Here is a 24,716-nt window from a genome sequence, read left to right as displayed (position 1 = left end):
TTGACAAAAAAATATATATGAGTATATTTTAGGGCCTTGGGGGTGTAAAGCACGTAATTGTGAATTTAGTGAGATGGCATGGCAGCATGGTTCATACTTTCTGTCATTCATGATACATCAGCCTCATCCTCTTGACCTTTAACAGTCCAAAGAGCACGGTAACATTCAATTTTCTGATAAACTTCCCCATCGTCTTGACATCAGGAACACGACTGCTGTGAAAAAACAATCAAGTATTGTCAATTATCAACCACCATGATAATTGACAGATACCATCTACTTACTACTAATAAACAGTCTTAAGTATAGGTTCATAACATTATTTGGCCATGCATTATTGCCCACTTCTTTTCACACTTTTACACTGCTGCATGCACTGCAGCCATCTTTTACATATTCCACAAAAACAGGGGAAAAACTTCTCTCCTCTCCCTCTTTTCTGGAGACAAAGAAAGCAGAGGAGAAGCAAACAGATCAGTCGTAGTACTAGTACAACATTAGCACACTCTCCCTCCAGCTAGCGCATGTAATATAATACACCAGCTGCGCCATATACATATACTATCAGTTCATCATCGATCGCATCGTGTACGTACACTACAGGTTGTGTACGTACAAGGATCCCCTCTTCTGCTAAGACTTTTTGTCTGCATCGATCTACTACGTACACGTACGTATATTATACGGTGGTAGTACAAGCATGCATACGTTTATACATCCTTGGCTACAAAATCGGCAGTCTGTAGTAGTGCAGATAGCTGAACACTGAACATTTCATGCTCTGGATCGACGAGCTGAAACTTAACTGAAAAAGAGCAGAATTTAGTGTTTTTTTTCTTCTTTGCTCGCCTTCAGTTTCTAGCTGCTTCATATTGTGCAGGTGCAGTTTCTCGCCGGATGCAGAGCTTAGCTGCTCGATTAGATAGATCACGCCTTCACCTGTCGAGTGAGCTGATCACCACCCTGCAGGTTAAGGATTAATTAGAGCAAAAATAGGTTGCTTATTTAAGTTAGAGAGTTATTAAGATTTTAATATACATCTCACCGACTAGCGAGAATCTGGAGAAGCTACGAAACCCAACTATTAACTTCTAGTCCATTTTATAAATTCTATGACTACAATATCTTAGAATCTAAGTAAATCTGAACTATTTAATAGAGCTTCTGACGACTGCAGTTTCTAGAAAAATATTCAGTGATCATATGCTCCCCAAACAGATCATTAGTGATTAATTAGTCTTTTCCGTCTCTCCATGTTCTTCGTTTATTAGTTTGGAGCTAGCTTAGCTTAGTAGCTAGCTAGGCAATCTTACCAGTCGTATACGGTGGGGCTTCTCGGCTGGCCGCCGGCGCTGGCGTCCACGCCGTCGGCCATCCTCGCCGCCCCACGGCGCAGCTTCTTCCAGCCCTCCGATCCCTTCGGCGTCGGTGCTGCATGCCATGCACAAGTCGACGATGCATAGATATAATTAAGATCGAGATTACGATATATGCGTGTGCAAAAAGATCAAGATTCAAGAAGAGATTATGGTGGCCTGGTCACCACCTGAGCCGAAGGGGGAGTCCGGGACGCTGGCCGGCGACGACGGCGTGGAGGGGCCCGACTCGCTGCCGCGCGGCGACGTCACGGACAGCGCCGGCGGGCGGAGGATGGTGATGCTGCGCGTCACGGCCGGCGCGTCGGCCGCCGCCGCCGCCGCCGAGATGGGCGACGGCGACGCCGCCATCGTCGAGGAGGAGGAGGAAGGGGAGAAGGAGGCGTACTTGCGGAGCTTGCCGAGGCCGGAGTCCGGCCGCGGCCCGGCCACCGTGTCGTCCCAGAGCTGGTCGAGGAGCCCCATGCTGCACGCAGCTTAATTTAGCTAGCTAAGCTAACCCAAGATCACCTGCAACGTTTTTTATACGTAGCAAATTAATTAAATGTGTATTTAGCTTAGAGCTAGCAAGCTAGCTAGCTACCTTGAAGCTTAATTTGATTGATCATGCATGCATCCTCTCCTCTGCGTTTTTTTTGTTGTTGTTCTTGCTGTTCATTAATTCACTCTTGTTGTTCTTGATGAGAGAGAGAAGATCTAGAGAGAGAAGGGGATGGCTTACCCGGTCTCGGGGGAGAAGATGATGATGTGTGCAGTGTCTGGTTGCTTCTCTTTTTTCCTTCCTTGTTGGAAGGAGGTAGAGGGGAGTGGATTTATAGAGGAGTCTTGGGGGTGGAGAGAGCATTTCGGCGAGATATTTGGGAGGCATGTGTAATTTTGGCTTGTCACTTTCCTTTTTTTTTTTTTGTCTTTTTGGTTTTTCCATGCCTCGATCCGCGCCTTAACGGCTTAGCTCGGCTCATGAACAATTCGAGTCTGCGTCCATGTACATGATAAGAGCAGCTTCGAAATGCATTAATTGTTAAAAATACATTAATTGAAAAAAATACATAGTAATAAAATATTATGCTCATTGGGTTCTACAATTTTAAGACACATAAAAGTTACAAATTAAATATAATCATTTGATTGGCACGTATGAAAACACAAGAACTCAGAAGAAAATATGAGGTGAAACCTCGTACTTATTTGCCTCCAAAGTTTATCTAAAATAGCATATTTTATGGGAATTTTAAAGGACTTGTTTAAAATAGCTCTATTGGATTAATTTATATGTTGTTTTCTTTATATAGGACCCTTAAGCTGATAAATTGGTAGGATTATGAAAGGATAAATGCATAAAATTTCTGAAGTTTAGTAAAATTTGAAGATCCATATTTTCCTAGTCTATATACATACATGATGGGACACTAGCAAATACTCTCTCCGTCCTAAAAAAACCAACATGTGACCCCTCCTAGTACAACTAATAACTTTGTCCAGATTTGTTGTACTATGAGGGGATGTGATCCTTCATAGGTTGGTTTTTTTGGGGGGGACGGAGGGAGTACATGTCATCTAAAGTTTTGGAGCTCACAGTCAATCCATGGCGGCTGTCCAAGATCACGCTAAGCCTTTAGTCCGTCCGTGACAACATGCATACAACTGTCAACCATTTTATCTCAAAATCACTTCCGTCATTTCCTACAAATTAAATAAATTATTACGATAATATGGTTTTACTTTTACTTTAAATACAATCTACGATCATAGTACCGCACCACTCTATATTTCTCCCCTCGATCCCCTGCATCTGCATGCCACTCAATCTATAACTCTATGCACATGCCAGGTCACGAAAAGCACCTCACCTCCTACATTGTCAAAAAGAGAACTCTTGAAAGCGTGTGATCCCTATCACCTAGTACACAAATCAGCATTTTGTGTGAGAGTATTTCTCCGAGTGCACACACTGCAGGTCTGCAATTTCGCTAAGGTGAATCACAGTTGGCAGTTGGCACTGTATGGCCACCGAGCCGACACTCGAGCTTACGGCGTGGCTCGAGCCCAGCTAGCGAGCCACCCACAGCCACAGGTGAGCCGAGCCGCATCTTATTACGGTAAAAATTTTAAAAAAAATTAACACGAAGATTAGTTCTCCAGGTGGGTCCCACGTCGCCACCAGTTTCCACGAAGCCGATAAGATCCACCCGTGCTCGCCAAACTCTAGCACGCCACGTAGCGGGGCCCACGTGTCGCTATCCGGGCCGCAGCTAACATAAACTAAGGGCGCTTTTAATCCGTCGGATGTGGATCGATGGACGAGTTGAGGGTAGGATTAGGAATCTATTATTACTCTATATAGGCCCTGTTCACTTTAATGTCAAATTTTGGTATAATTACTAAAATTTTGGTAAACTTGCTAAAATTTTGGCAGGATTTTTTATATAGTTATCAAAATTTGGTAGCAAATTAAATGTAGCTTTTTTTTGACAACTTTATCAAAATTTGGTAAGGTTGAAAATGGCATCAAAGCGAACAGGCCCATAATGTTCGTGCTAATGCTCCCGAGATCTCCTATATAGTTTCATGCAGAAACGGCGGTTTTAGAGAATTCTGGAGCTTGGCACCATGCGTTGTACTGTGGTGGCTAACAGCGTATACACTTCATCCTAAATACGTGCACGTCCAGTCCTAAGATATTTAAGGTTTAATTAATTATTGGTTTCGGTCAATTATTAGAGTCTGTTCAACATACTATGATTGGTAGTACACCTCACTGTGAATGATATCATAGTAGCTTAGAAATCCCGGGTAGAAATTCAATTAATCCGGTCTCATGTCATTGCAATCATCAAAATCTTATTTGTAGTTACTTTTGAGGAAAACATATTGGTTTTGGGGTTGGACTTAACTACAAGATATAATAATGATATCAAGTTAGTAAATGATCCATGTCGTACACTTGAGTTGATGATTATGCACCTTTTTTTCAACTTTCGGATGGAGATTCTTGAATAGAATTCAGTAATTCAGGGTTCTTTTATCTTGTGTTGGTATGTTTTAGTTTGTGTTTTATTTATATCATATCAGTGTACTGAGTTTGTTTATGTGTGGATTTTATAATAATTGGTTGTACGTAACTCGTTGAGCAAAGTCTCGGATATTATCATATTATCTAAAAAATTGTGTGGACTTTGGGTTATCTTAATAATGAGCTTCACTGATATAATGACAGGCCCTGATACTTCACCATTCTTCAGATCCATCTCTGCTAGAGTGCTAGTAGTACGCCACTGAACTTGTTTGTGGATCAAAGAACCTACCTCATGTTAGCTAGTCTTCACCAAACTCAATTCGCATTGGACGAGGGACACCCATATTTCTCGATCAGGCCGTATAAAGCTTCGAGAAATGAAAACGAAGTATTCCTACTAGGATGAATAAGAAAAAGAGAGAAAAGAAAAAGTGCAAAGCAACAGTAAAAGACACTACTTGCATAAGAGAAGAAAAAGGGTTGGTCACTGTTCACCGGTCAGTATCAACGACTCTCATAGAGCAGTAAGACAACAGCTAGAAATAAAATCACCGTAATACTGCCTATCTTGCTACTTCCTCTATCCATAATAAACGCAGTTGTGGATTTCAGTGTCCAACTTTAACCATCCGTTTTATTTAAAATATTTTTATGATTAGTATTTTATTGTTATTAGATGATAAAATATAAATAATACTTTATGCGCAACTTAACTTTTAATTTTTTTATAAATTTTTTCAAATAAGATGAACGATCAAACGTTGGGCACGAAAATTTATATTTGTACATGTAATGGAACGAGGGAGTAGTTAGCAGCTTGTTCCCCTGACGATCGGGCATTTTTATCCAAGATCTGGATGATCAGCAGCTTGGTCGTGGTCGACGATGAGCGATGGAGATCGATCGATCGATCAAAGCACGGCACTTTTTTGTGCTGGCATATGCACTTTTTTTTCTCTTCCCCTTCTTTACTCCGAGATTGGAGTAGTAGATGATCATGGTGTCACCTCATGTACGGTTTAGTTCGTGCAGTGAGTCACTGACTGTGACTTGTGCGATGGAGAGATATTTCGGCACATATCCGTGCGCGTGTGCCCACAGTGGGTTGGATCCTCTTCAGACATTGCTTTCTTTCTCAAATTATGGGAGATGTAGTAATTATAGTACTTGGCTTCAAAGAAGAATTCGTCGGAGAAAAGTACTAGTGCTGGATAAGAAGTGTTCCATTTCTCATAGCCATGTTCTTTTTTACTTAATAAAATGATGAATAAATGGAACATTTCCTAAACTTATGATTTTTTTTTTGCAAAAACAAAGTATATATAAATTTCTTAAAATATTTTAAAAATATATCTTTTAAATTTATGATAGTTAATTCATTTATCCGTATCCTCAAATAATTGTCACCAACCATCCATTTATTCAGCCACTCAGCACAAAAGAACACTCCCAAGAAATATATACAAGAATTTTGCATGAACTTTACTAAATTTAGCTCAATTCCGCTATATATGAACCTTTTAAGATTTTTCTACTTGAAAGAAGATATTGCCTGTCTGATGTTCGATCAATTCGGTCTTTAAGAGCAAGTTTAATAGTATAGCCCACTACTAGTTCTAATTCATCTATAGCCAATCTAATAGCCAATTCATAAAATAATTGTTTACTATACTATTAATATATGGTCCCACCTGTCATACACACATTGCGTCTTGGAGTCCGTGCTGCAACTGGCTACAGATATGTAGCCCGCTGCTCTTCTCTTATCTTTTATCCCATTAAAATATGTTTGTAGCTGGCTAATAATCTGCTATTGTACCTGCTATCTGTAGCCAGCTGTTCTTCTCTTATCTTTTATCTCATATATTTGTAGCTAGCTAATAATCTGCTATTGTACCTGCTCTAACGACGCTCTTAAATTTTGCTATCGGATCTGTACGAGAGAGGAGTGAATCTTCTCCACTCTCGTCCCATGCTTCGACAACCCTTTTTACATGGTGATGGTCGAGAGCCCATGGGTGATCAACTGGTCATGGTTGGAGTCTGTGCTAGACAGGATGTTTGTGACCTACTTGTAGCACTAACGACGTACAGTCACGCATAGTGGAAGTGGGCTTGGTGCTAGTTCCTTTTTGCGGAGTGTGTGCGGAGCTGTTGGTACGTGCCGTGATTGTATTTTTTCCTACCTTATCCTAATTATTATTTCCCATGATAATAATCTTATATTTTTTTCTACCATATCAATAATATGAAACACCGTCTCGTCTGATGCTATTCGTTTGGAACGAAGGTTTTAATATCCTACAATAAATTAACGGAGTCGCTAGAAATATGGTGTCATATGCTACAGTCGATTTTTTTTCAGCCACTTACACTGTAGTTACACCTCATTTATACCCCACTTACATATGCAATTAGTATGTAATTTTTGAATTTACATATGTAATTTTAGTACTTACATATGTAATTTTGAGACTTACGTTATAAATACACTAAAATTACATATGTAATTTAGGGACTTACAAGGTAAATACATGCCGATTATTTTTTGATGAAAAATATGGCGCAATAAATATAGCTACACCCATAAATTAATACTTGTAACAGACTTAACAGTGCAAACTGGAAACCGGCAGTAGTGCCGCGCTGCTCAGTTTTGGTCCAGGCCTAAAAGGTTCATAGGCTAAGTTAACGACGGCCTGATGGGCTACGAATTCTACAGCTTGGGCCGGGTTAGCTGTAAAAGTTCTCTGATGCACTGATAAACTCTTTTAATTCAGCCAGCAAGACGTACATCATCACTGATTGTTAAAATAACACTAAAATTTATCATTTCTTCTGAGTAGCACCAAATTAAGTTTGTTAATAAAATCACATGTACAGCTGTATAGGTATGGACCTGTACTGTATGGCACTGTGGCTGCATGCAGGACTAAAGGCAACAAACATTATTCCCATCTACATTCTCCAACTGAGTCATTGAAATTAGCTGCATCTCGCAGCTACGATAGGAGCTGATATGCGCTAAGCTTTAGCTCGTCTCGTGGGTGGTCGTTTTTTCGACGCACTTGTTTGGGAGCTTCCAGCTGCTGCAATTTCTCGTAGAATCTAAAGTTTTTTCAAATAATTTAGCTTTTAGTTCATATTTTGAGAAATTATAATTGTATAATCCAGAAAATAAACTAGAAGTCAGAAACTGAAAATTAAATCTAGCTTTTCTAACTACCTACCAGCTGTTTCTTAGAATTTTAAGCTCCTCCAAATATACTCGTAGATTGAGTTCATATACCAAAACCAAAAGAAAAGAATCCATAGCCATAGCTGGAAAACCCTACCTAAAGCCGTGTACGTACACCAGCGATGGCACAAACACAGTAGGAAAGCATCAGGAAAAGGCTATAATAGCAACAAGTCTGGCCATTCACGTAGGAATATAATTTTAGTACTACCTGACACGTAAACACGTACCGATCATGCAGCTAGCGGGCACCGACGGCAAAGAGATCGAATAATCAAGAGGTGCAGTTAAAGCTAAGACAAGATTAATTGCAAAGTAATCTTATCTTATTATAGAGTTATCCACCACTAACTCCTTAAACTTAACATACAAAGATACCATGTCATCGTCCACTAACAATCATCACATTTAAATATCATGCAAACATGCTATATCTTTATAGTTTTTATAATTTAAGAGTTTTTCAAATACAAACATATTAAATTATCATCCAATATAATTCACATAATGTTTCAATATATATCTTTATTATGTTTTATGATATCCTATATACTTTTATAGTTCGTTCTCACTTAGTTAGTGCTTAAATGATTAATCTATGGTCCAAATTATCTTTCTCCTTTTTTCCTCTAATTAAGTCATATTACATCAACTGTTTTTAGCCTTTAGATGATTAATCTACGGTCCAAACTATCTCCCTGCTTTTCTTTTTCCATAAAGTCATACCACCTTATTTTTTTACGTTTGAATCACCATTCTACATACTATTTAAATTTAAATTATCATAAACCACATTAACTTACTTAATTTGATGTTATCTAGCTATCTTACATGTTAATTTTTTATTGTTATCATAATAAATTCCCGCAGCAATGCGCGGGGTTTTACCTAGTATAAACAAAACTTATAACTGGTTAAGTCTCTCTCACGGTAAAACATGTCTATTCGAAATCAAATCCTAAACTTGATAGCTAAACTTGATAGGAGAGCGTTTGTATTTATGGTTAATTAAATTTCCAGTAGAGTATATGTGTGCACGTTTATAGAATGATTGTCTATGCGTTATGTAAGCGTCTTATGCGCGGTTGTACGGTGGGTTGTACATATTGTTTTTTTTCTAAAAAAAACTAAGACAGGATTAGAGAGGTACTAATCGTGCCACCGACCTCCTTATTCCTTCTTAGTTAAGTAGGTATCTACTCTCTCCGTCTCATAAAAAAGAATTTAGAACCGGATATGACATATTATAGTATAATAAATATGGACATATGTATGTCTAGATTCATAGTATTAGGATGTGTCACATCCAATACTAGCTTGTTTTTTTATGGGATGGAGGGAGTATAATCTATCAAGATCGACATATTCACATGGCTCGCTAATTTCATCTCTTTTGGCGATTAATTCTGTTGGCCCCATTGGGTCACTCGTAGCATCTATATTTCTATATGCCTATATATATATATATATATATATATATATATATATATATATATATATATATATATATTGTGTGTGTTACATGTCGAGTTCTCAAGTGTACACATTTCCAGACTCCAGTACTGTAGTAGTTGCCATATACTATCTCCGTCCTAAAATATAGCTATTTCTAGCACAGTACTTAGTCCTAAAATGAAGCTATTTTTCTACCTACCTTCTCCTCTCAACCAATCACAACCATTCTTTTTCATCTACCTTCTCTTTTCAACCAATCACACACCTTTTTCAATTATTCTCACCTATTTTCTTAATACCCATGCCAACCTCAAAAATACTTACATTTTAGAACGGAGGAAGTACTACGTAGGAGCAGTAGCTATAGCTCGTCGGTCATGTGCTTGCACGTTGCAGCAGCCACCTTTCCAAGCGATGCCAATGTCCTTATCTGAAGATCTAGCATAACACGCCGGCCACGTATGTGTCCTCCGTTTCTAGTTTATGATGAATAAGAAACGGTTTAATTTTGTGTGATGATGCTTTGTTAACGGCTGTTTGGTTCATCAAGTAATGTAAAGTTTGGGACATGCTTTAGCTAAATAGTACTTATCATTCTCCCTTTTAATTTACATCTGGGTGCATGCATGCTCAGCTCCCCAGGTCATTAGTTATTTGAGGGTGGTTTATTAAGAATTGTTTCAGGGATCAGAGCATAACTCAGTGGTCATCAGTCCATGCTTTGGGGGTTTCTGTCCTTGTCACGTCGGGCCAAAAATAAAATAAACTCAAGACTCAAATCATACAGGAATTAAAATGAAGAATTTTTTAATCTACGACCTTTAGATGGATTCATGTACATAGTACACCTCTAGCATACGTACTTCTTCCGTTCCAAAATATAAAAATTTTGGGTGAATGAGAGAAAATTGTAAATGTCTTAGAAATTGAACATAAGACCTTAGAGATAATTAAAACCACACACTTCTTACCACTGCACTATCAAGTGCATTTTAGAAAATCACAAGTAAGTATATGGCAATTTTACGCAGATGCACCGGCTTAATTCTGACTTGGTGATCCATCATGTTCTAACCTGGCATCCGATCAAACACAATCATGCAAGCATGTTCCTGTGCAGGCCATACATAAATTAAAGTCCGTACTTACCTGAAAAATTAATTAATTTCCAGCGCACACAGCCTGCCTCAGGCCCTCAGTTAGCTATTCCACTGCAGAAAAAGGAGTGTGAATTAAGCACAACTCCAGAGTCCAGACTTGGCGATTGCGCCAAGCTCATCACTAAAATCCGGAATTGATATGATATATTCCTGCTTCGCTTGCAAGGCAACGTACGTACAAAATATATTTATACTTTTTTTTTCTGAATCTTCTTTAATTTGAAGTCTAGCTATCTAAGCTAAGCTAGCTAAAGCTTAGCCCGGATGGATCAAACACAATGCATTCTTGAGCGACACGCCGCGCTAGTCTCGTCCAATCAAAACATTATCAAATCCCATTTTAAAAACCGGGAGAAAATTAATGGAATCTCTCCGGCTGATGCATATGCAGCTAGCTTGCCATGTTACCCCTCCATGGCCGCGTTGCGAGTACGAACTGATTATATAATCGCATGCCCACTCTCGCATGCCGTCCTCTCGATCCATTCATCATTCGCTCGCTCTCGCTCTCGCTGATCTCTCCATCTTCTTCTCCAGCTCAGTTCAGTGACAAGATCGATCCTAAATGGGCGACGATGGCGGCGGCGTGAAGGTGGCGGCGGCGGCGGCGACGACGGCGACGGGGATGAAGCAGATCACGCGGCTGAGGGAGCTGCTGCAGAAATGGCAGGCGATGGCGCTGGGGGCGAATAAGGGTGATGTTGCCACCGCCGGAGACGAGGAAGACGAGGAGGTGGTGGAGGTGGCTCCGGCGGCGGCGGCGGCGGCGGCGATACCGCCGTTCGTGATGAGGCGGCTGCAGAGGACGGTGACGGTGGACTCCGACGACGAGAGCTGCCAGAGCCCGGAGCCGCCGGCGGACGTGCCGAGGGGGTACTGCCCGGTGTACGTGGGGCCGGAGCAGCGGCGGTTCGTGATCCCGACGAGGTACCTCGGCCACCCGGTGTTCCGGCTGCTGCTGGAGAAGGCGGAGGAGGAGTTCGGCTTCTGCCACCAGGGCGCGCTCGCCATCCCCTGCGAGACCGAGGCCTTCAAGTACATCCTCCAGTGCGTCGAGCGCCACGACAACGGCCTCGCCGCCGGCGACGTCGTCGACGGCGTCGTCGACGTCAACGACCGTGCGCCGCCGCGCGACTAGTAGCAGTTTCTTCGATTGCTTTATTAATTAATTACTTAATTAATTAATTAGCTCGCGATCGAGACGGAGCTAGCCGTCAGAAATGATTAATCGTAATCCATGGGGGTTGTAAACTTGTAATGGAACTGCATTTTGTTGTACGCTGTTGTAACACAGTATTCCTAGATGAAAAATTAAAATGACATGTAATATTTGATTGTTACGATCTAGCCAATGCAATATCTGTCGAGCTCTTCGCGTGTTACTCCATCGGTCTCAAAATATAAAATTGAGTACGTTGTACTAGATTAGATATATCCAATTACAAATTTGGATAAACCATGTCCAAATTCATAATAAGTATGTATGTTTAATTTGATACGTATTTTCTTTGTTTCAAAATATAAAGGATTTTGGATAGATGTCAGGATGGAGGGAGAACTAGATTGCTATATTTATTTTGAGACGGAGATATTACCAATGAATTACAATGGGCCGTGTTTTGTGAGTTAAGCTGAATCTGAAAATAAACTAATCTCTTCCGTACTTTTGAATCATTCATGTGACGCGCGCGATGATCTGTGCGTCAAGTTTGTCCAGTTGGACGTACGGCATGCATGGAGCGCTCCCCGCTGTTGCCAGCGTTTTCAATTTTATTTTTGTTTTCAATTTTAATACCTGTGTGATTTTATCCGAAAACTAATCAGAAAGACAGAACGATACAGGCAAAAATCGCTCGCATAATTGAGTGTTATTACTTTGTCTATTACTTAATTAACTAGTACGTACGTACCATCAATCATTTTATCACACAAAACATAAAGTTAATTTTAGCTTAGCTCTGCCGATCTCATGCTATGTCGAAGCCAGCAGCATCATCGAGCCAAGATGTCAAAGACTATTTATTTATCACTAGCCAATAATCCTAAAAAAATAGGCACGATATTAAAGACTATTTATTTATCATTAGGAAGGAAGCCCGCGCATATGCGCGGGCAATTCACTTATTGTTTATAAAAAAAATACTAAAAGATATCTCACCATATTCACTATAAGAATCATTACCTAGAATAAAAAAAAAATATTTATTCCGTAAAATAGACCATAAACTTTAATATACTATATGATAATGTCTATTATATTCAAACAAAAATCACTTTATTATCACCATCCTTCACAAACATACGAGTTAATATGTGTTTTGTTTTTTTCTTTTATTATGCATCTAATCACTTATGCATTTTCATGGGTAATATACGAAAGAATAATTTATATTATCAAAATTGTTTATGCTAGTTATTAACATTATTAAGATGATATTGGCATAATTATAAAGAGTTATAATGTGGTTCCACGTGCTATTTTCGATCGTACGCATGTATGTACGTACGTATGTACGCACGCACATATGTATGTTTTTCATGGTGAATATATAGTAGTCTCTCGGATCTATATAATTTTTCTTGGCTTTTTTTTACAAATATTTTCCTCTTGTAGGAGATAATGTTTGTATGTGTATTCACAGGATGGTTATGCATAGGTGTTTATATGAGCAGCCAACTGGTTTTTACATCGTCGTTAGTAAAAAAATACATTCATGAAAATTGACGGGGTGGTGTCAAGTGGTGCCAGGATGACATGGCTTCCTCGATAACATCGCTAGGAGCTAACGCTGAAAAAAAACTACCATACAGGGCAAATGGTAGATACGCTCTTTTTTTTACATTTCTTGTGTATGTACGTATATAGGGTGGGATTAATTGTTTTTAAGAGCAACGGATTACTTCGATAGATCTAATATAATGGTTGAATATAATTGGTCCACCGGTTTAAGTGTAAATTGATGACAAGGTGTTTTACTTTTATTCTTAGATTTTGTGTTATTTATTAAAGAATTACGTGTCATCTTAGGATTGTTGGAACGCTATTAGTCTTACTTGCAATCTATTTGTAGTCAACTATTATTTGCTGTAGCTTGGTGGTAACCTCTACTTACGTATCATTTATTGATGGTTGCTCATTTAGTATTATTTCTTTTCTTAGATGCTTAATGACACACGTGCTCATTAAATTATTAGTTTGGTTTTCCATGTAATTTAAGTGAGAAAGGGAAAAAAAGAAAGATGTGGGCCTTGGTGTGCGTAAGTACATATGTACGTAGTACAATTTTTAGTACGTATGTAACTACTTAACTGATAAATTTAATTGGTGATTTTTTAGATAAATATAATGGGTAAAAATAATGGAACCACCTAATTTTTTTCCGTTGATGTGATATATGGTTACTTAAAAAGCGCTCTACATGAAGTTTGATCAATTTTGATCATGTGGATTGATTTAAGATAAAATGAAGCATATTGTCAAATTCTTTTTATAATGTCTTATTCTTGTTTGGTTTCCTTATAATGTCCAAATAATGTATTTCAATTTTATATAGTATAATATAGATAATATGGAACTTGAATTATTTATTGAATTGTAAATAAAAGAACAACTGAAAGAACTTAAAAATTATAATTGTTAAGCTATCTATTTTTCTAAATATATAACGTTGCCAGTTTTAGGGGAGAAAAGGAGAGGATGTGAGGGGAGGGAAGGAGAGATACGTACGTATTTACACGTGGAGGTTGATACAGTATGTGACGTGAAGGGATGGAAAGTGAGCTTTTTATGTTTTTACATTGTTAGATAAATCTAATGGTAAAATATAATGTGTCCACCGTGATTAAGTGGAAATTGTTGTTTGGATTTTTTTCCTTATAATTTATTAGAGAGCCACGTGGCGACTTAGGAATGTTTATAGGAATCCCACGTGATAGCTTGAGAGCATTTGTATAAAGTTTAATGGACTTTTAGTATATAATAGATATATAATAGATTTTCTTGGATTCTCTCTAATTAGAATGTCACATGACATCTTAGGAGCGTTTGTAGAAGTGTAGGAACGCTATTACTCGTAGTCGCAATTTAGTTGTAGTCAACTATTGTTTGTAGTGGATTGGTTGCATCCTCTACTCACCTATTTTTTGATGATCATTGCGCACTTAGTATTGTCATTTATCTTTTGTGCTTGATAACAAACATTCTCATTGGATATCAGTTGATCATTATATGCACTATGCACGGATACCGCGTAAGAAATATGACTTGGCGTTTAGTGGATAGTGGCTTATATATAAAACTTACATACATGGCGATCAATGAGGATATACGATTGATATTTTAGGCTAGGATTGACCAAGTATATTATATACTACATTTAAAGCTTTAGTACCTAAGTAATAAGTTTAACGTTGAGTTCTAAAATGCTTATAGAATTAGCTACTTCCTTACTTATAGCGAAATTTAAGGTCGAGTTCTAAAGTGCTTATAAGATTAGCTACTTTCTTATTTATATTTATAGAGAGCACGTTTCTTAAACTGCTAAATAGTGCATTACACGTTGCATGATTTAGAAATACTTTCTATATAAAAGTTTTTTTAAAAAAAATAAATAAATTCATTTTCCTTTTTAATATCTAATACTCAATTCCTATGTTAATGACCAGTATCATTTTGTATGCCCTAGATAAGCTCATCTAATGAGCTGGATCGCACAACCTAAGTAGGATATAAAAGACATCGACGCGATTGTCAAAAGAATACATTTGATCTTTAATTTCTAATAATATATAAATAAAGATAACTAATAATATATGAAAAATACATTCATGGTAAATTTAGTTATATTATTTCGATATATCAATATATATCTTTTATTGTAGGGAGGGAATAATTACTGGAGTTGTTTTTATTTTTGAAAATGTAAGTCTAATTTTACTTTGCATATTAGTATGTGATATACAATTATATATTGTATATTATTGATTTGTTTAGATTTTTTTTATGGATGTTTCGATGATGTACATATAGTAGAATAGAACTTAAAATAACATATATTTTTTACAATTACGGGCTATGTTTTTATTTTTGAAAATGTAAGTCTAATTTAACTATGTATATTAGTAAGTGATATACAATTATATATTGTATATTATTTATCTGTCCATGATTTTTTATGGATGTTTCGATGATGTATATATAGTAGAATAGAACTTAAAATAATATATATTTTTTACAATTATGGGCTGGATTTATTAATTTAGTTTTTATCTGATGTGAGGGAGTGGAGAGACGTGGGGCTGGCTTATGAAGTACGTACGTATATATTTTAGACCTATGGGATAGAATTATTAATTTCGTTTCATATGTTATTAATGAGAAAGAAAAAAAATAAAAGGAGGCGTGGGGCCTACGTACGTACGCGTACAGACGTACATGAGCGTCCTAGATATGCGGTTTCTAAAGATAAATCTAAAAGGTATTTTTTTATATGATAGATCTACGGTTAAAAATAATGGGTCCACCAGATTAAATGAAAATCAACGGTTAGATGTTAGGAGCGTTTGTAGGGTGCCATGTGACGATGTAGGAGCATTTATAGGAAGTTTAGTGGACGTTTAGTATATAATAGACTTAGTTAATAGTCCTAAAAAATATATTCGATAGGGAGCTGGTTCTGGCGTCCTGCTTGACCACAACTAGCAAACGCGTCGTAATTAATCCTGCCGTCCTCCCGTTGTCGGTCAGCCTGGCCGGGTACGTCGAATTCTCGTAGTTGACTTGGGTTTTTAAGCATAGCTTCCGCTGTAACCAACGGCAAGTCAAAGTTAAACAGGACGAGCTATAGCCTTGATGGACCCAGGTTTCGCCGGCGCAACCACCCAAACACTAATGGGCCTTCCGGGATTGTGATGGGCTGTGAGGCCCAAGGGGTTCTGGTACCGTCAGGTCCGAGATGAGATGAGGGAAAGATCGGCCCACAGTTACAAAGACCCAAAAGAAAGGATAAAGTACACCAAAGGTCCCTCAACTTGTCATCGAGTTACAAAATCGTCCCCCAACCATAAAACCAGATACCGGACGTCCCTCAACTAACAAAACCATTCACTTTAAATCCTTCGATGGTTTTTTACCCCGGTTTTGTTCTATGTGGCGGCTGAGTCAGCGTGGAACCCACATGGACCCCACATATCAGTGTGACCACATCATCCTCCTCTCTCTTTTCCTCTCTTCTCTTCCCTCCTCATCTCTCTCTCCATTCTTTGTGACACCGGCCGTGCGAGGCGGGAGAGGCGTCAGGCGTCGGCGGCCGACGACGGGCGATGCGGCGGCGGTGATGGCGGCGACGGACGACGCGGAAGCGGTGGGGGGAGGAGCTGCAGGAGGTGGTGCGGTGAGAGTGGTAGGCGGCGTCGGCCTCGGGGGCGCCACGGGATGCCCCCGGTTTTGGCAGTAGCGGCGCAGTGGCGGCGCGGTGGGGGTGTGGCTGGAGCGGGTGGCGAGGGTAGTGCAGCAGGGCGGTGACGATGGCGCGGATGTCGGTCGGACATGCAGTGCGTGGCGTTGGAGATGGAGGCGAAGTGGACCAGCACGTCGAACACCAGGAGCGGCAGCGCGTTGACGGAGCCGGAGCCGGAGCCGGAGGCCGCCGCTCCCGCTCCCGTGCCTGAGCTCGCCCACAGCCGCGCTCTCCTGCCGCTGCTCGCCCGCTGCACTCCCGCGCCCCCGCGCCTCCCGCACCTCTGTTCCCCACGTCCCCCGCCTCTCTCTCCGCTCACGCTCAAAGCCGCTGACGGCAATGAGGCCAAGCGGCGCGGAGTCGTCGGCGCCGCTGCTCCCTTTCTAGTGTGGTGGCGGCTCCTTCCCCAGTGGCAGCGGTTCCGCCTCGCCCCGCCGCTCTCCTCCCCATCCGTCGGCCACTCGGCCAGCCGCCAACCTATGTAGAGAACTGAGAAGTGAGAGAGAGAAGAGAGAGAAGAGGGGAAAAAGAGAAGGTGTTGACGTGGCATCCTGACATGTGGTGCCCGTATGGGTCCAACGCTGACTCAACCGCTACATCAGATAAAATTGGGTCAAAACCACCGAAGGAACAAAGGTAAACGGTTCTGTAAGTTAAGGGATGTCATATATCTGGTTTTACGGTTGAGGATGATTTCGTAACTCGACGACAAGTTGAGGGACCTTGGGTGTACTTTTTCCCAAAAGAAACCACCATACGAGCGGATGTGGCCCAAATGTGGCCCATATATGTCCTCTTCCAGATTTATCCGACGCAAAATCGATAGAACAATCATCCATGCCCACGGAGTCATGTACAATTCTTCAATGAAGCATATACATATATACAGTATTACTACAACTACTACTACTAGTAGTATTCAATGGTGTGTACTCGAGACAGTACATAGCTCCCAGTTGTATTCATGTAGATAGTACGTACTACACCAGAGAGGTAGTATAGTAGTGAGTACTACTCACTACTCAGTACTCACTCATGATAGCAACTACTAGTAGTAAAAACTAGAGAAAAAACGAAGATGAAACCAACGTGCCGCGGCGTACTACTCTCCGTCCTCTTGCTGCTGCCGCCGCCGCTGCCGCTGCTGCTACATGTCGTCGTTGCTGCCGTTTCCGCTGCGCAATCGTGGTGGGGGAACGCAGAATTGAATTCCGAGGGCAAAGGGTAGTTGTTGCAGGCACGGAGTGAAGGCACATGCGCCCCAGAGATTCGACAGTGTCGATCGTGTCGCTGCAGCTGCTATAGCTGTTGTACTAGCTCAAAAGCCCTCCTCTCCATTGCGTCATCCCATATACGTGACTGAATGCCTGATTGGTTCATGCACCTGCGAGTGAATTGATGATGTACCGACGACCACGTACTGGCAATTGTCGGTAGAGCTAGCCGGGAGGGAAAAAAAATTAAAAAGAAGAAGAAGAAGAAGAGTTGGGGCTAGAAATAACGGCTGATGTTGAGAGAGGAGTTAATGACGATCGTGGAGCGGGCAACGAACGAACAATGAATGCAGGTGTTCTCTTCATCGACAAAAAAAATTTAAAAGTGATACCCCAACAGTGTGTGCAGTGTCGTACTGGTAGTCGTGGTACTACCATCCCGACAAGCACACGCCGCGGCGCACAGGCCCGGAAAGCCAAGCGCGACCTAACCTACGCAGCGCACGTACGTACGCACGCAGCTGGCTGCCGGCTGCATGATGGTTTACGTCACCGGTTGACCACTAAATTGGTAGTATGGTTTTCGACTAATTTCAACCACTTTTCGATAAATTTCGATTGGACTTTAACCAAATTTACTATAAATTTTGATTGGATTTTAACCAAATTTACTGTATAACATTTGATTTTATCCGAAAGCATTTGAAATTTGGTTTTCGTTGGCTTTGTGCAACCTAGCTGTGAGCCTGTTTGGGGAGCTTCTGCTGCAGCCTCTCCTAGAATCAGAAGCTCACATAAATAGTGCAGCTTTTGGTCTAGATTCTGAAAATCCGTAGTCGTAGAATCTAGACAATAAACTAAGGCCAGAAGCTGAAAAACCCAGTTTTTCCACATTCTCAGAAGCTGACTTCCAACCAGCTGCTTCTCAGAATCTCAAGCTCCCCAAACAGCCCTGCATCAGCTTGGCCACCGGAGTAAATGCTAGAAACATTAGCCACGCGCGTCGCGGTGGCCGCCGGCGGAGCGGCCGCGCGCGCTAGGGAGAGACTTTTTTTTTTTTGGGAGATCGTCGTTGCTGTTGCGGCGCCCGTGAATTCCGCGGCCGCGGCCGCGGCGCACATGGGAGCGTGGCGTGCGGCGCGCGGGCGCGTGAAGGAGAGTTAGCGCATATATCGATCGATCCTGTGCACAGCGACGGTTCAACCGTACAGACCGGCCGGGGCGTTGCGTTGCTCTAGTCTACGGATTAATTAAGGATTATTAGTATTCGTTATTGTTGTTATTATAGGCACGTTTCTGAAACTAATAAAAACGAATAAGCAGTAGTAGTGTGAGTCTCACGTAAGCTTTCTCTATCCATTTTTCTTTGAAAACTTTTTAAGTATTTAATTCCGTAATTTATGCCCTTGGATAATTATCATAAAATCAATTTCATCTGTCATCATTTGTATAAGGCTACGTTTGGACCTATAAAATTTCATCTTCTACATTTTCGTTTTTTCACACATATGCTTCTCGAACTACTAAACGATATGTTTTTTTTTAAATTTTTTTTATAAAAGTTAATTCAAAAATTATATTAACTTATTTTTTAAAAAACAATTTAGCTAATATTTGGTTAATCTTACGCTAATAAGCTACCTCGTCTACCCTAGGTTCGAACACAACCTATTACTTCCTCCATTCCAAAATATAAGGTACAACCACCTTGACTCAAAGACCAAGAAACAATTATTATCACCTCTTTATTTGAATCAATCCAATTAATACAATACATGCAACCAATAGAATTAAACATCTTGTAAGTGTATGATTTAAAAAATAATAATTTAGGAGAGAAGAGATGCTAATTAATTGTCATGCATGCATGCACGTCTTATATTATGAAACACCTTTAAAAAGTAGTTGTGCCCTATATTTTAGAATAGAGGGAATATTTTAGTAAGACAGACAGACAGACGATGAACAGCTGCTCGTCAACAATAAGCAAGTGACGACGAAGTTGCATCAGTGACGGCGTCTTCTCCTACGAGGTGACCGTAGCTTGTTTCGATTTGTTGAAACGGGTACATTTAGAAGACACACAACACACATATAACTACACACATATACACTTGTAGGTTTAACACATGTTTTTAAATTAGAGGTTAATTTGGAGGACCTAAACTCTATGATGCACCGGAAATGTGTAGCGCCAATACGCCATTGAACACGCATGTTTGTATGTACAGCTTGCCTCGATTTTGGATTGGTCCCGTGGGAGTATGTGTGGTCGGTTTTCTCCGGCCTTTGTGGACAAAGAAAGAGCAGGAAAATTCCAATTGCGCCAAGAGACAATATGATCTCCTAGTTTGTCATTGGTTCTTGCTCTATGTAGATGACAGTTTGACATATATGGCTGGTTTGTGCATGTGACCGATCGACTCATCGAACATATATATATATATATATATATATATATATATATATATATATATATATATATATATATGAGCATGTCTTATCCGAAACTACTATAGTAAGTTAATTACTCCTTTTAATCATAAATATTTAATAAATTCAATTAAACTTTTAAAATTTTGACCTCATCAATTTGTATTAGAATAATGACTTTATAAAATCCAACAAAAAATTTACGATATTATGATAGTACTCCATGGCTCCATGCGCCCCAAAATATGTACAGTTCCGGAGTTTTTTTAACGTGAATTAAGAAGAGAGATGAAACTGAACAGGGAATGGTTATAATTGGTTGGGATGAGGAGGTAGGTAAAATTGAATAAGATATGATTGTGGGGGTTGAAATAAAAAAAATAGGTTGAGAAGTTGATATATTCTAGGACAAATTTTCAAAGATCGAAGTTAATATATATTAGTGACGAAGGAGTATTTTTAATGCAAATTTACACATAGTTTTTTTCAAACTAAGAATTTAAGAATTACTGAAGGTTAAAATTTCAAATCTAAATATCAAAAATTGTTACAAATAGGGGTGAATTAAAACTCTGATGGAAATTCCCGACCATACTAAGACCAGTTCCATAAAAATGATACTTTTTTATTACCGTTTCCTATTCTAGCTATACGAATTTATTTTTTAAAAAATTTCCAGCAACATCGTATTGAAGTTATCACTTAAAGTTAAATTGATAAATACGGATAATTCCTGACCTTCCCGAGACTTTTTTTTAAAAAGAAATAATATCATTTCCGACCTTTTTTTTATCACTAGTTACTACATAATAGTCCACATAAATAAAGCACATGCATATTACTATGCTCTATTAGGACCTGCTTCAATCTGATCCATGCATTCTTGAATGCAGTACGATGACAGAGATGAAGCCGATGTAATGCTGCGTCAGACTGCTCATCTATTCTATCTCGTATATCTCTCTCCCATTCTGTTTCACATATGTATCGATCCTCTTAGCTGTTCGAGAGAGAGGTAGAGGTTCGTACTGTCATGGGTAGGAAACAGCTACTGGCAACGTCGCAATCCAAGAGATCCGCATCAGAAAACCAAGCCATTATTCAATGGCTTTGCTCGTAGTAATAATTAAGAAGTAAATTAAAATTAATAAGCACTGTCGCATGCAGATGCTTGAAGAATTGAGAGGCACCCTGTTCATTATTAGCCGCCGAGCCAACGTGCAACATTTTTCGTTGTTATTAGCCGTGACCCCCGTGTTAAGGATGAAGCTATCAGTGACTGATTAATCAGTGTGATGATGATGGCGCTCGTTTAAAAGCGTTGTTGGCAGAGGCCAAATTCAGAAACAAGATCGGTTTCAAAAATTCAGAAAGAATGAAGCGCAGCAAATGCGTTGTAGTGATTCTTAATTGTATGACACTGTAGTTGGCCAAAACAAAAAAAAATCAGTTAACCGCCAAAAAAGTACTTGAGACATGCAAATCTATACGCCATGTTTTTTTAATTATTCATTAAATTATTAATGAATTATTTGTTCCACGCTTTAAGAATAGGTATTTTTAAAAAAACTTTCTTCTATCAAATTATCTTCACCACTTATTTTAAGCAATTTATTAATTTATCAAATTTATCTTTACAAGTAGATAAATAATATCTAACAATAACCCGTGTAATAATCTAAATCAAACGGAGCCAAACCAATGTGAAGTAGGTAGGTTGTTGTACTTAGCAAGAAGACAAAATCAAGGAAATTAAAAGAAGCAAAGTAAGTGCAACTTAACTGATTAGGTTTTCTACGGTGGAACCTATCACCTGTAGACTTGACATGAGTACTCGTATTTACGGCTAATTATTAATTTAGTGATAGGTGTCGTAACGACGTACCCATTGAAAACAAGACGTCATAATAACTTCGTGAATCTCAAGATATGTCGGAACTGTCTTTAGAGTTACTCATAGGAGGAGGGACTTATAGGGATATGCGTGTTTATAGGGGCGAGTCCGCATACGTTTATACGAGCGTCTGCGTCGTATTATGTTTTGAAAAAAAAATAATCAAGAATTAACAACACATTTTCTTTAGTCTTAAACTACAAGCAGGAGTGTATGTTGCGACTGCAGACAATGCTACGGATTCGAGTCGGTTTAGGAGATGGACAGGCAACCTACCTGGAGCAGCCAGCTAAACTTGATTGAGCCGGCCGGCTATATAACCCTCTGCAGTACGAGAGGCTACTGATTCTTGCTACAGATAGGTAGGAGTAGCAACTTGCTCCAGACCTGTCTACTACCAAAGTCCACAGTTTGTTGTACATCCAAACACTACTAACCAAACTGTCAAAACTACTTTCAGCCTCACATGAACAATCCACCAGTTCAAACAGTACATTCCCAAATTCCATACCTATGATCTGTAGTTATGTACTACATCAGCTAGTACTTAGCCAGGACCATCTCTTCCAATTTAATCGGCCATGCCATTTTCTGATGAAGCTACAGTGTAGTATACTACTGGTAATTAAAATGGATCACTAATTATAATAACTGCTCCTAGCTGGAGCTTTCTCTTTTCATTTTTATACTATATCACCTTGCATGTTTTTTCATGCCGTGCAACTCTTTAAAAGACAGCCCAGTTGTCATGAATTGCATGCAGAATCAAAAAGCTTCAATTGAAGTTTAATTGAGGCCTGTTCATACATGGAGATTAGTTATTAATTAAACATCATTATGCAAACAGGAGTTTAATAATTAATAAACCATTAATTAAATCATCATTAAATCCTTAAAGGGGATTAAACTAACCAGGAGTATATATTTAATGGGCTAGATGGATGAGGAGAGGGTCAATTAAAGGTTTTGTTAATTGGGTCTACCTCTGCCACTTAAGAACACTTCTTTTAAGTAACAGAGTACTCCCTCCGTCCCATAATAAGTGATGTTTTTGACTTTTTATTTGCAACGTTTGACCATTTGTTTTATTCGAAAAAATAGTGTAAATATAAAAAAAGATAAGTCATATGTAAAGTAATTTTGATAATAAAGCAAATGACAAACAAAATAAATAATAATTTCAAAATTTTTTGAATAAGACGAATGATCAAACATTGACAAATAAAAACTTAAAAAGATAAGTAATATGGTAGTAACAGAAACACCAACTACTAAAGGATTGGCCTACCAACTTTTAATCCAACAGTGAAGGCGTTCAGTCTGTCCCCGACACAGCATTTAGTGCTTAACAGTCCTGCCACATCAATCATAGGCATCGCAATTAACTATAGTACTCCCTGTATTTGATACTAATTATATTTGTTCGAGCCAACACGCAGAAACGAAAGAAAAAGTAACCATGTGTATCCTTTGCTAAAATGATACTCCATTCATCCTACAATATAAAGAAATTTGAGTTTTTACTTATAACATTTGACCACTTGTCTTATTCAATTTTTTTTGCAAATGTAAAAAACAAAAAGTTGTGTTTAAAATACTGTAGATAATAAAGTAAGTCACAAATAAAATAAATAATAATTTCAAAATTTTTTAAATAAGACGAGAAAAAGTAATGGAAAAATATTAATAATGTGAAGTCATATGCGTATAACTGTACTCACCATGGTTTAAATATACTTCTTTGAATGTGTATTAGAGAGCTCACTTGTCACTTACTTGTGTGCGTTTAGGTTTTCTGTATAATAAAAAGAGGAAAAATATTTGTTCCTTTTATTTTTCCACTACAAACAAATACTGTGAAACTCCATACTTCAAGATAATAGACAAACATTATGAAAAGCAGAGAACACCTCTTAATGAGTAAATTGCAACTTGACGAGTGGACCTATTGCATCGTGCAAGATTCGTGTCATATTAGCTTTTATGTTTGTAAAAACAAAATCTAAGAACATACTCACGAGGGATCAAACGAGTACAACATTCTAAGAACATTTTAATAACTATTTGTATGTTATTTAATTGAAGAAACAAGGTGACAATCTCACGAGGGATCAAAAGAGTTTTTCGTGTGAGGGGTATATGTGAGATGTGTATGATAAAACGTGATGTACTCCCTCTATTTTATATTATAAAATAATTTATTTTTTCCTAGTTAAATTTCTTTGAGTTGGATTAAATTTATAGAAAATCCAACAAATTAGTTTTATTAAATTTAAATGTTGAATAGTTTTTTTCATAGTATTCAGTTAAAAAAGTAGATTTTTGATAGTATTCAGTCAAAAAGATATATTTTGATACTATGTTTGTTTGTGTTAAAAACACTACTATGTTTTCATAAAAACTTGATCAAACTTAAATAAATTCAATTAAAAAACTAAAGCACCTTATAATATAAAACCGAAAGAGTATATA

General features: G+C 38.7%; 2 protein-coding genes across 3 annotated transcripts; one reads left to right on the top strand and one right to left on the bottom strand.

Moving 5' to 3' along the window:
- Positions 1 to 306: 306 nt before the first annotated feature.
- Positions 307 to 2,227, bottom strand: LOC4347155 (dormancy-associated protein homolog 3). 2 transcript variants are annotated; one of them, XM_015756983.3, is made up of 4 exons: positions 2,098 to 2,227; positions 1,547 to 1,886; positions 1,314 to 1,431; positions 307 to 963 (listed from the first exon to the last, which is right to left on the bottom strand). In XM_015756983.3, the coding sequence occupies exons 2-4, from the start codon at positions 1,839 to 1,841 to the stop codon at positions 936 to 938; spliced, it is 441 nt and encodes a 146-aa protein (XP_015612469.1). In that variant the 5' UTR covers positions 1,842 to 1,886; positions 2,098 to 2,227; the 3' UTR covers positions 307 to 935. The 2 variants fall into 2 exon arrangements, with proteins under 2 accessions (XP_015612469.1, XP_066160104.1); XM_066304007.1 differs by having other exon boundaries at positions 1,960 to 2,152.
- Positions 2,228 to 10,518: 8,291 nt separating this feature from the next.
- Positions 10,519 to 11,627, top strand: LOC4347154 (uncharacterized). The gene is made up of 2 exons (XM_026020214.2): positions 10,519 to 10,674; positions 10,783 to 11,627. Exon 2 carries the CDS (start codon positions 10,811 to 10,813, stop codon positions 11,381 to 11,383), a length of 573 nt encoding a protein of 190 aa, XP_025875999.1. The 5' UTR covers positions 10,519 to 10,674; positions 10,783 to 10,810; the 3' UTR covers positions 11,384 to 11,627.
- Positions 11,628 to 24,716: the final 13,089 nt, after the last annotated feature.

Source organism: Oryza sativa, chromosome 9 (assembly GCF_034140825.1).
Source record: "Oryza sativa Japonica Group chromosome 9, ASM3414082v1".
NCBI classification, from domain to species: domain Eukaryota; kingdom Viridiplantae; phylum Streptophyta; class Magnoliopsida; order Poales; family Poaceae; genus Oryza; species Oryza sativa.
Note: the sequence above shows the minus strand (reverse complement) of the source record. Positions and strands in the feature narration are given on the sequence as shown.

Coding starts and splice junctions, on each gene's coding strand:
- LOC4347155 (XM_015756983.3), bottom strand. CDS start 1,841: ATGGGGCTCCTCGACCAGCTCTGGGACGACACGGTGGCCGGGCCGCGG. Junction 1,432..1,546: donor GGACTCCCCCTTCGGCTCAG/GTGGTGACCAGG, acceptor CATGGCATGCAG/CACCGACGCCGAAGGGATCG. Junction 964..1,313: donor AGCCCCACCGTATACGACTG/GTAAGATTGCCT, acceptor CTTAACCTGCAG/GGTGGTGATCAGCTCACTCG.
- LOC4347154 (XM_026020214.2), top strand. CDS start 10,811: ATGGGCGACGATGGCGGCGGCGTGAAGGTGGCGGCGGCGGCGGCGACG.